Genomic DNA, 12,541 nt, shown 5'->3' with positions numbered 1-12,541 from the left:
AAAAAGGCAGTGTGGATTGAGCTGAGTCAAAGGTTTACAACCTCGCCGAAGGATTCCTGTAATTCTCCTGACTGTTCAAATGTCACAAACAATAGCTAAACAAGGCTTCTGAAACTGGCATTTACTATTCAATTTAAACAGAATACGTCACATGGTGCAGAATATACCTCCCCCTGTAGCCAAACATGAGGAAGAGCACACAGAAGATAATGCAGGTGACCCCGATGTGGATTCCCACAATAATGCCGGTGATCGAGGACTTGCTCTGCTCATCTTTCACACAATTGCAGGGGGGCTCCAGCACTGTGGAAACAAACAGGGCAATAAGAAAACCCAAGGGCATAATGTCCCTAGAGGGAGTGCATAAGGCCACACTGTCACCCACTGCATGCTGGGATGCAGTGGTAGCCAGGACATCACCTGATCTCTGTATGGCATCCTTCAGGGAGACAAAGCGCATGGTGGCATTGCTGTCACCATGCTGGTTGAATGCCAATACCTTCACCTCGTACACCAATGAGGGATCTAGAAGCAAGACAGCAGTTACATTAAGGAGAAGCAAAAGTTGAAGTTAGTTGCAGCATCATTAACACCTATGCATCACACCATCAGTAGATAAAATAACAGTTATCTGTAATGATACTGCCTTTCAAGAGAGTGCCATGTGTTTTTTCACTTCATGTTTTAAACTGATTTATAAGGCTTTCAGCAGTTTGGACTTTCTTTAAATGTTTTTGCTTTTAGGTTTCATTTTTATTATAGATAATACTGTAAAAGGCCACAAGATTTCTGAGTTGCTTCTGTCTGAAGGCACCTGCTTATGAGAAAAGAGATGCATAGAAGAAGGCATGCCCACCATGGTGACTGCTCGCTTTGAGTAGTACTCAGTGTCACCAAGGTGTATATTTTGAATTGAAATTTCTGTTCTTGTAATGTGTTTCACGTTTATGAGTTTGTTACAGAAATGTACTGTACAAATTACATTTGCTAGTAAGTCTAAATTCTCAAAAACAGATTCTTCCTTATACATAGGAAGCCTGTATTATCACGCAATATACACTTTAACTGTTTTTAAAAAGATTTCAATGCTAAACAAATTCATTGTTTGCACAAGGTTAATACACCATGTAAATTAGGCTTTACACAAATTATGTGAAGTAGAAGTACCACCAGTTCTGTTATCCCCATTCACCACCTCATCCATCTCCCCTTGGCCAGGTCTTGTACATGTGGCAGTTCCTCCTTACCCAGTTGAGTGATGTTGCACTGGGTGACGTTGTGGGAGAAGGTGAGGGGTCCTGTGAACAGGTCTGAGTGCACCTTGCGGTAGAAGAGCTTGAAGCCCTGCGGCTGACCCTGCTTCCCAGAGGGCTCCCACAGGGCCTGCACTGTGCTTGCATTCACCACCCTGGTGTGAAGAGATGGGGGTGCTGGCACTGAAAAGACAGCAGATCCAACAGACTTGAACAGCCAAGTTGCACACACTCACAGCAACAGTACAGCAGGACAAGACCACATGTGGGCTACACAAGGGCCATCAGGTGCCTTGTGAGTGCAGAACTCAAGGTGTGTCTTCCACCACCACTGTGCTACAAACTCCAGTATTTAATAGCATTTTCATAAAAAACTTTCGTTATTCTTTAGTATATTTTGTTTCATAGTGTATAATTTTACATGGCTTGCCCTTTTCCCCTCTGTTTCTATGCACAGTCTGCAATTTAAATATTTGACATTACTTTGAGCTTTTGGACTCGAAGGGACTTATTACACAGGAGAAAATCCTGTACTTGTCCCTGTGCCCTCCTGAAAGGGAAGCTGCCCAGAGACTCACCTTCCCCCAAAGTGCTCTGTTTGGTTGACTCCGAGGGCTTGCTGGCTCCACGAGAGGTGTAGGCCTTCACGTAGAAGGTGTAGCTGGTGGATGGCTCCAGGTCATTGACTACCCGCTGCAGTGTGCTCTTACTGACAGCCTCCTGGTACTCCATCTCCACTGGATCTGTGTGTGTGTGTGTGTGTGTGTGTTTGTTTGTGGGGTGGCCGTGTGAATGGAATGGGATGATTGAAGAACAATGAAAACTGTTATTGTTAGTGCACAGAGCTGTCCTCTTGTCCGGGCTGCTTTTGTCCTGGCTACTTTATTATTTTAACAGCTGATCGCAGGCCCTGTAAATCAGTGTGACAAAACATTTAGGAATGGATCCCACCAAATAAATAAACTAAATAAATTAGGAAACTTGAGAGAAAAAGCGAGAGAGAGAGACTCAGTTCTCAGTTCAGAAGAGTTTTGAAATCTTGGACAGGAGCATGACCGATAGGACTGGCAAGAAGTGGAAATAATGTCAGACTCAGGGACAGAACAAGAGGAAGACTAGCACAGTGAGACCAAGCGCAGACTCCACCTGCCCACCTGCTACCAGCCTCGTTCTTTTGCTCCTCCCTTTGGTTGCTGCCCAAGGTTTTTAATTATCTATCTGACAGCATCACAGCCCTGGGTCAGGTTGTCAGAGCAGGTGGCACATAAGGACACAGCAGGCTCCATGTCAGCACACAGTCTAGTTAAAGACCTCAGAACTCTGGCTCTGCAGAGGCAGAAGGTTGTGTAGTGAAAACAACTGGCCCTGAGCCCTAAGCACTCCAGGTTCAACATGCCTAAAGGGGTCCTGGAGATGACTTTTGACTAAAATATGAGACCGACTACATATTTAAGCAGTGTATGGCCCTGCTAAGCTACCAAGTAAAAATATAAGCAATGAATCGGTGGAAAACAGAAGATCCCATGCTGGCTGTAATGAGTGATAACTGTGTGGTGCATGAAGGAGAGACCATCTTGAGCAATATATCAAACAGAACAGTTGTCTGACCTGCTGTTTTGCGGATGTGAAGCACGTATCCTATGATGTCTTGTATGCTCTGGGCTGGCTCTGCCCAGGACACCTGAATGGCAGTGGGTGACAGGGCAAGGGCGTGAACGTCGCGGGGTACCCCTGGGAGCCCATCGGCCCACAGCACGGTGAGCCGTGCACTGGCCTGCGTAGAGCCAGCGCTGTTCTCGGCGATACACTGGTAGATGGCTTCATCCTCCTGGCCAATGCCATAGATGGTCAATGTGCTGGACATGTGAAGTTGAGGGATGGGGTGGAAGAAAGGACAAACGTGGAATTAAAGTAACATTAGTTCCACCTCTAAAAACAGTGCATCACAATAACAAACTTGTGAAATTGAACTCTGAATGTGTGCTTGATAATGCCTTAGTTTCAACATATTTCAACCTGAGTGCGCATACATCCAACGCCATGTGTCATCTTGCACACTGTGACAATGTCATGCAGCTGGAATTACTGAGTGAAGTATAAAGTCACAGACAAGAAACAAACTGCTTAAAGGACATAAATGGAAAGCAAACAATTTCTCATATAGCAAAGCATAGACCTCAGTCCCAGACTTAGCCAGAAATACAGAAATATTTTATTAAGTACATAATAATTCAACCACTTTTATTTTGGCATTTCTTAAGTTAGGATAAAAGCTTCATATAGAGGAAAGTTAGGAGAAAGTTAGAGAAAGTTCTGGAATGATATTCTTTCAAAAGGGAATGAGTCTTAATCAATAATAACACATCTGCGGTGACATCAGAAATATACATGGGCTGGAAACGTGACTGAGGACAGGAAGGGGTTAAATGTCCAGCTTCAGCTACAGGCCAGAACCACTGTATGTGTACTGCTGCACATGCAGATAGACACGGACACACACACACATACACCGTCTCTGACTCTCTCTCCAGAAACCTGCTGCTGTAATCGAGCACGGGTCAGAGACGTTCCTAGCTTCCATCTCCTGTCAAGAGTTCATTGGTGTTTCATAAAGCTGTGGGCTCCCAGCAGTAACTCTAGCCCCCAAGTCCAGCAAGCGCCAGCAGGATGTCCTGGCAGCGTGGACATGTTTGCACCAGGCAACCATCTCAGAGAAAGCTATGTAATGAAGTCCATTTCTGCAGTCACACCTGAAAAGTTCCCTTCTAGCAATGAGTAGGTGGTTCGTTTTGTGATCAGCTTGGTTATGAATTCCAGCAGAAACTGCAATTTCAGCTTCCTGAAGAAAATATCAGTTGAGGCACAGAACACACCAGAAATCAGGTTTCGGTTGCTTGAGATAAAACCAGTGACGGCAAGCGTTTCGGCATATACATTTGACCTTGAACTTGACCTTAAACTCCCAGTGCTATAACCACAGCATAGCAGAACAGAAAAAAAAAAAAAATACCCTTGCCCTCCTTTTACTTCAGTTCAAATTGCTGCATTTGATATCACAGAAAACAGAGAAACAAAATGGCGACTTTTGGAAATCAGAGACGACATAAAGCGCACCCGTGCCACAGACATCAAGCGTGTTTCTTAGGAGATGAATAAGTGGGGTGGTCTGAGGACCATCTGCCTGGCCTTGCTCTCACTCCTGGTCAGAGGGAAAAGTGTGCGAGATACTCGTCAGCGTCCTTTCACAGACTTATGGTACCACATGGTGATGGACACCACACACTGATGGGTGACTGTATGTAAAGAAGCCAGTTCAACTCCACCCTCCTTTCAGACCCAAATGAAAGACAGGGGAGGTCTGTCAAGTTCTCACCGAGCTGACGGAAATAAAGAAAGAAAAAAGAACGAATGAAAGAAAGAAAGAAAGGGACAAGCAAGGCCCTGGGACACACAGGGGGTTGGGCGGAATGTGGGGGTCTTTGAAGAGGGACAGACAGAGGAGCTGTCCCACAACTCAGAGCAAGTCCATGGAGATGACTGATTGTGTGCAGAGCCGCAGGTCAGAGCTCAGAGGTCCCAGTGCTTGGAAATAAAAAAAAAAAACCGAGAGCCCCCTGAACTTGGCAGAGAGGAACAAAGGAAAGGAGAAAAGCCCAGTCCTTCAATGGCTTCAGATGCAGCAACAAGAGGACCGGCAGCCCCATGGGACAGCTCAGACAATGGGGGAGGAGTCTCATTCTCACCCCATCTTCATCTGACTTTCTCTGACTTTGCACTTGGAACCAGCACAGCTTCTGAAATGTCCAGAAAACAAAAACAAAGGAACTCCATAAGCATCCCTTAAAGGAATCCTGAGCTTTGACCCTTGGATAAGATTCCAAATTTCATAATCGCAGTGGGAGGGTGTACAAGAATTATAAAATTGTGTTTGTACAAAATAGCACTTTTGCTATATGTTTCACATTCACATGTGAACATATAAAATCTGTGTGTGTGTGTGTGTGTGTGTGTGTGTGTGTGTGTGTGTGAGTGCCACCATTGATTTACCCCTCTACACCCACCACCGATGTCCGAATCTCTGGAAGGTCGATGGCTTTGAGGGGGGCGGCCTCAGGCTGTAGGTGCTGACAGTGCAGAAATGTATTGACTGTAGTGTTAACTGCCTTCTCTTCTCCTCCTGCATGACTCCTGACTGCACAACATCCACCCAACCCGTTGAAGGCACAATAACAATTCCAGTGACTCTCACTGCCAGCTGGGTTGTTGTTCTTAAGTGCCACTAAGTTGACGTTGTCTCTTGGCAACCACATATACAGAGTGCCTCAAGAAACTTCTGTCCTTCATTTGTGAGCTTAGTGTTAAAAACTGTGTGTCCACTGTTGCTATGATTGAGCCCATCCTGACTGCTGGTTACCCTCTTATTTTTCCTTTAGCTTTCCCAAGCATGACTGTCTTTTCTAGAGAATCCAATCTTCACACAATGTGTCAATAACCTGTCTCATCGTTTGTGCTTGTAATAAGAGTTCCGGCTTGATTTGGTTTATTCTCCATCCGTTTTCTTTTCTGGGTGTCCATGGTATTTTTACAAGACTCCACTGGCAGAACACTTCAAAGCAATGACCTCCTTTTAAAATGAACCTTTAATATCCATAACACGAATAGAAAAAGCATTGCTCAAACAATTCCAACCTTCTTTCTTTTGGATCCATCAGCACGTCTGAGTACCTTCTCCAGATCTTTAACTGCAGCTCCTCTAAGTGCTCATCTTCAGTGCACCTCTTGACTGCTAAATCCCTGTTTGTTGAATATTGATTCCAAAAGGCAGTAGTTGTCAATGGAGTTTCGGTCTTCAAGATCAATACTAAAGTTTGACATTTTAGTTTTCTTCAGATTGAATTGTAGCCTGATTTTTTGGCTCATCACCTTGACTTTCTAAAAAGGATATTAAGGTGTTCTTCACTTCACTGCCATTTGTGTGGTGTTTTCAGTGTATCGGAAATTGTTTATGGACCTCTCACAATTTTTGAATTTACGTTTATCTTCTTTTAATCCGGCTTCTCTTTAGATCTCCAGTGTGCTAGTTAAATAGGTACGGAGATTGAGAAGGCTGAATAAATGTCAAACCTTTCACTTGTCTATATAAAAATTAAAATTACAAGTCAAACTTTTGGTTAAATACCTTATTTTAAGGGTGCATTACTAAGGGTCCTGTACTAAGACCAGAACCTTTGGATCCAGACGACGTTTGCCGATTACTGATATCTGTACTATCTAGTAAATATCCTTTTGTATAATGGTTGACTCTGTAAGAGGTCACAGAAACAGGGGTAAATCCCAGGTTGGCTCTCAATCTGATATACAATGTTGCAGGTTGCTGGAACCCCTCACCTGTTGTTGTTCCTGAGTTTGACGTGCCCACTTGGTTCCAGGATTTGACCGTTCTTCAGCCAGGTGAGCTGGGGTAGGGGCTCACCTTGGGCCAGGCAAGTGAAGATGGCCGTGGTACCCACTGGGCGGGCAATGGACTGAGGAGGCTGGACAAACTCTGCTGGAGCTGAAGGTGCAGGGAGACACAAAAAAAAGTACATGAGTACATGTGGGGTGGGGCCAGTGATATCACTGTAACATTAAGTACCCTTCTTTTACTTTGTCAGCATAGACAACAAAAATACTTTCTGTTCTAGAACGTTACATGAGAGGTACGTTCTATCAATTCTGAAAATATGCTATAATAAATAACGTCATTGGTTGTTTGAATTCAAAAGAACAGCAACAGGTCCTTCCTTGGGGTCTGAACTGACAACCCACAAGATCAGTTACTTAACCAATGAACTAACTTGCTAGCTGAATATTCCCTTCCAAATCTAGGACCTCACACTTGGAATTAAACCAAAAAAACTGTTAAAGAATCAACAGCTAATGGTTGAGTTCCATCTCCCACGCCCTTACTCCCATGTCAACATCAAGAAGCAAGGGTCCAGCAGGCTTTAATACCGGCAGATGTAATACATTACCAAGGCATTGTAAGACGGACATTAGCGGACAAGTAGGCATACAAAAACCCAGCTAAGAACCAGATTAACTTGATAATAGCTGTGAAAAACAGGCTTAGTGAAAAAAACATGACCGAACCAGAAAGAGTGTGAGAGCGAGGGGGAGAGAGAAATGGAGGATCCATTCAGAACGAAAACCGGAAAAAAACATAAACATTTGAAGGAAATGGAGAAAGGGGTTAGGGGTTAATGTCTAGTGGCACAACACCGAAGCATCGCCCCTCGCAGCCCTTCAGCGGTGTCCCTGAGGGAGTATTACCAGGCTCCTACTTTTCCGTGAATTGCTTCTTTGTCTAAGCCACGCTTTGTTAGCAGCCACTGCCGGGGCTCTCCGGACAAGGAACTGTGGGTAATCCAATACTCTATCGCCTCTCAAGTGGACAACATTTCATTCTGGTGAAAATTTATGATCACCCTGCCGATCAGAGTGGCTGCTGCCCCTTCAACTACCATCACAACTACAGACTTCCTTTCCCATCCATATCTGTACAACAGTCTGCATCAACTTCGGTACTAACAGCATAGTAATTGGGGGCATGGTGGTGGGTGTACAGCAGCATGGTGGCCAGCACCCTAAACAAGCTGGACTGAGCACAATCCCACTGGAGTTGTGTTCTGTCAGAACTCTTTTCACCAGTATGGATGGGTCCATGGCTAGCGAACAACTCGCCTTATGCATCTTCTGCCTTCTCTTTTCATGCTCAACTGGTTTCTGCTCCTTCTGTCTGCTAATGTCACTCCACTCCTCCTTTCTTCACCTTGCCTACCTAGTGTAAAATGAAGGAACTTCACAGAGTTATAACCCCAACAAAAGGGAGTGCTGCTTATTACTGACACTTCTTTACTAACAAAAACCTTCATTCTCCTCAAACTGTGACCTCTGGGTTACAGTAGTGCAGTGTGTAGGGGACCGCGACATGGTGACCTCAGTTCAACTGCTGTTAGGACAATGAGACGCCAGTTCAAGCATAAATATTATCCTGGTAAAAAGAAAAAAAAAAAAAACATTTCACAGAAACGATAACACTGATTTCACATGACCTTAAACTAGAACAATCTATGGTGGTGGAACAACAGCTAGCCTGTAGAGGTATATCAATGTCCTGCACCTACAACAGCTGAGCTTTGTCCCACAGGCTCATCTAACACCAAGAGCCAACAACAGGTTAATAACATCTCTTTCTCTCCTCTTTTCCTCTGTCCTCCACCACTCCATCTCTACACTCCCTCTTCTTCTCCGATATATTTGCCATCACTCCATATCTCCTTCACCACCTCCACTCTGCAGGTTAATTTCAAACTCGAACAGTAAGTGTCTCATGTTACTGTGGGCTCTCCCTCTCTCTCTCTCTCATTATATCTGTGTCTCCTTCAGTGTGTGCTGAAGTCACCAAGGGGCCCCTCATCTGCCATCTGCTACATAGCAGAGCACCCTGCTTGACACACAAACAAGGCACAACCCCTGGATGGCCTCCCTGGTCCACTCACTATGCTTTTTCCTTCCACCTAGAAACCAAAAACACACTTTAGCTCAGTCCAAGGGCTGCATGATTTAAAAATAACTGCTGTCACTGAAGCAAATTATTCACACAATATTCCAGGCTATTAGTTAATAAAAAATTGACACTTTTCTTCTCCAATGGAATAAAATCAAAAGAAGGGAATGATTAACATACTGGTTTTGTTTTGCTCATGTGCCTGTCAAACGCTAAGGATAGAGAGATTAATTGAAATATTGACTGAGAAAAGAACTCAAGACCTTCAAAAGGACTGCTATTGGCTTGACCTAAGCTGCACAGCTCCCGAGCCAATGAGACAGTGTGTCGGGGCAATGCCGCTTCCTGCTCAATGACAGTAATGCAGGTCCATATTGACAAAGGGCCCCTCTGGCCCAATCAGACACTGCTGCCGAAACCCCATGTCTGAGAGTTCAGATGTGAGAATAAAGACTGCTGAGCAGAAGGTGTTAGGTCTACTGGCAGAAAAAGCCTAACACGTGTCTATTAAAACCATACCTTCTTGTTATACTGATATTAAGGTCTCGAAATTCACATGGTTGCAACCGACACATTTGTCTGGCAGAGTCAATGACATGCTCTGTCTAGAGTTATTCATAAACACTATAGTTTAATTAAAGACCTGAAATAATAATCATCTACATGTGAAAGAAAAGGTGAAAGCTTTTTAGAACCTCTTGATTTATTTGGAGCTCACAAAAATTTGTCAGGCAGATCTTACTAATAATAAATTTTTGCCTCCCCCCCCCGTCCATCTGTATGTACTCAACTAGCCTCACCTTGTACCACCAGGCGTCCTTGTGCAGTTCTACGCACACGTGACCCAGGCTTGTTGGCCGCGCAAACGTAGATCCCAGAGTGCTGCACTCCAACGTCTGAGATCATCAAGTTCCCTGTGCCCAGCACCTGGATCCCCTCCACACCAATGGGCCGACCATCTAGATAGATCGATAGATAGAGAGAGAGAGAGAGAATTACCCTTCAAATACACAAACACTGTATGAAACCGCCTGTCCCGAGCAGGGTCGCAGCGAGCTGGAGCCTAATCCAGCAATACAGGGTAGAAGGCTGAAAGGGAAGGGGACAAACCCCAGATGGAATGCCAGTCTGCCGCAAGGTACCCCAAACAGGGCTTGAACCCCAGACCCAACACAGGGCAGGCCCCAGCAAAACCCGCTGCGCCACCGCGCCCCCCCATCCATCAATTACTTCCAGTTAAATCATTTAATCAGAAATAGCTTGAACACACCCCCCCCCTAGAGCATGATGCTGCCACCACCTCAGTGTTGAGCTGAATTAGATTTTTTTGGTTTGTACCAAACATAGCACTTTATATCAAATATACGTGCATGTACAGTGAAAAGTCGTAATATCGGCATACAGGCAATATGCGTATATTCTATGGGTCTTGTCTGCTTGACTGTGTGATACTGTATTTCAGTTCGAATTTCAAGGTTAGCATACAGTTCAGACAAATTTACAACTATAATGGCTCCTTTCAACCTCTATGAAAAAAGAAAATCTAACAAAATAAACAGTAACAGCATGAATTTGACAATGTTGGTCAAAGTGTGCTAAAAACAGACACATGAAAATGTGAGCAATGTGCAGTCTGATGTTTGTTTCAGTTTAATACCAGTTTAATGATGGCAAATGCACAAAGCCTGTTGTCAACGTGTAGTGGGAGCGAGTAGGAGTCTCGTGAAGAAAACACCAGCAGATGCCAGTGTGACGTGGGCCATTTCTGTTGCCATGGTTCCCGCGTGCATACATGAGTGACAGTGTGTGGCACTCCACCATAAAATAAATAAGATTGAGAAGCCTGTGAAAATATAGGCTGCAATTTTCTGATTGAATCAGAAGCTACATGTGAGACCTGGAATTGCAATTTCAAAAATCAAATGATGGCTATTTTTCCTAAATGAGCCATGCATGTCCCATCAATCACCATTAGTGGGGCCATCAGAATAGATCTTGTCTCTTAAAGGACACGAGACAGTTCAACATTCACGTGCTACCTTTTTGACCATCAAATATTTCGAAATATTTAGGATATGCAACTGCTTGTTCTTTTTTTTAAACTTATCTCCCTAAGAATGAAATGCTGGTGATCCAAACAGTTTGTGAAAATCTCCTGACGTGACCTCCCATCTCCTCAGTTAACATAGGTGACAGAGGCACTGAAACACCAGGTGAAGTTGGAGAATAGAGAAAGCAGATAGAGAATGTTTGAACTTCAGAAAAAAATCCTAAAATAAGGACTAATTGCTGTAAACAGGCTAGTTTAATTATAGAAATACACACACACACACACACACACACACACACACACACACACACACACACACACACACACACACATTTTCAGAACCGCTTGTCCTATACGGGGTCGCGGGGAACCGGAGCCTACCCGGCAACACAGGGCGTAAGGCCGGAGGGGGAGGGGACACACCCAGGACGGGACGCCAGTCCGTCGCAAGGCACCCCAAGTGGGACTCGAACCTCAGACCCACTGGAGAGCAAGACCTGGTCCAACCCACCATGCCACCGCACCCCCCTATATAGAAATACATCATATTCATTATGTGAACACACAAGATTCATTACATAACCAACCCCTGGCTTCCATTTGTAATCCACTCCGCTGAGATGGGAGCGTGTTTTCATCGAACTTAAGCAACATCTCACCAAGAAATATAACCTGATTGAAGATTACTGATGGGGAACATAGTGGCACAGTGCCTTGAAAAACAAAGAAAACAGTAAAACCAGTGAAAGAAAAGGTCTAGCACAAGCTGGGCAAGAATGTGGAGAGAACCAAACCATCACCACCAGCCTGTTACAATGAGCTGCTTCCACTCCTTGAACATCTCAGCAGGTAAAGCAGCTAAACACTCTCCTATATTGACACATACCTGAAAGAATTGCCCTGCACGCACGTGGACATGCGTGCGTGCGTGCGTGCGCGCACACACACACACACGCACATGCACGCACACACACACACAATAATGCCTTCCAAAATATTGCCGAAACAATACACAAATGCAAATGAACAGGTAGCTGCACGTATGCATCCAGACACACACACACACACACACACACACACACACACACACACACACACACACACACAAAAGCACTTAATCACCTGTGTCATTGCTCCCTTTCAGCAGTAACCATGCACCATTTTGTTCCATTTACTTACAGTAAGGCTGGCAAGACAAATGTGTGGTGAAGAACCCTTGGATGACCCCCATAATCTCTAACCACCTGAAGACAAATGACAGCTGTGTGCCATTCAGCGCCATTTGCCAGCAGACACAGTCTCTTCCCAGTAAAGCAGGCCATTTCCTCCTCCTTCTCTAATCGAGTGCATTACCACCCACATTATCACATACTGCATACTCTAGTTAATACGAGAGGAATATGAATACAGCCCGCGTTAGTGAAAAATATCACAGGAATGAAACCTCAACATAAAATATGGCAGCTGGTAATGAAGGTGAGAACTGCAGGGGATCTTGGAATAATAAAAATTATATTAAAAATTATGGTTTTAACTAAAAAAAAAAAAAAAAAAAAATACAAAAGTGTGAACATTTCCTTCTCCCATTTTACTTTGTGGTGAAAAAACTAAACGGAAAACGTGACAGAGAACAAAGCTCTTGCGATGTGCTGTAAGCTTTCGTTAAGAGCAGGAAAGACCAGACCAATT

General features: G+C 44.3%; 1 protein-coding gene across 1 annotated transcript in view; it reads right to left on the bottom strand.

Moving 5' to 3' along the window:
* Window positions 1-12,541, bottom strand: part of LOC108931151 (immunoglobulin superfamily DCC subclass member 3-like) — a 42,939-nt gene that overhangs the window by 2,543 nt on the left and 27,855 nt on the right. The window contains exons 6-12 of the mRNA XM_029253651.1: window positions 9,603-9,761; window positions 6,642-6,807; window positions 2,862-3,109; window positions 1,832-1,996; window positions 1,248-1,436; window positions 421-525; window positions 168-303 (exon numbers count right to left, since the gene is read on the bottom strand). Coding sequence (XP_029109484.1) covers window positions 168-303; window positions 421-525; window positions 1,248-1,436; window positions 1,832-1,996; window positions 2,862-3,109; window positions 6,642-6,807; window positions 9,603-9,761 — 1,168 coding nt within the window. The remainder of the gene's footprint in view (window positions 1-167; window positions 304-420; window positions 526-1,247; window positions 1,437-1,831; window positions 1,997-2,861; window positions 3,110-6,641; window positions 6,808-9,602; window positions 9,762-12,541) is intronic.

Source organism: Scleropages formosus, chromosome 7, assembly GCF_900964775.1.
Source record: "Scleropages formosus chromosome 7, fSclFor1.1, whole genome shotgun sequence".
In the NCBI taxonomy this organism is placed as follows: Eukaryota; Metazoa; Chordata; class Actinopteri; order Osteoglossiformes; family Osteoglossidae; genus Scleropages; species Scleropages formosus.
The sequence above is the reverse complement of the archived record's forward strand: the minus strand, read 5'-3'. Positions and strand labels throughout refer to the sequence as shown.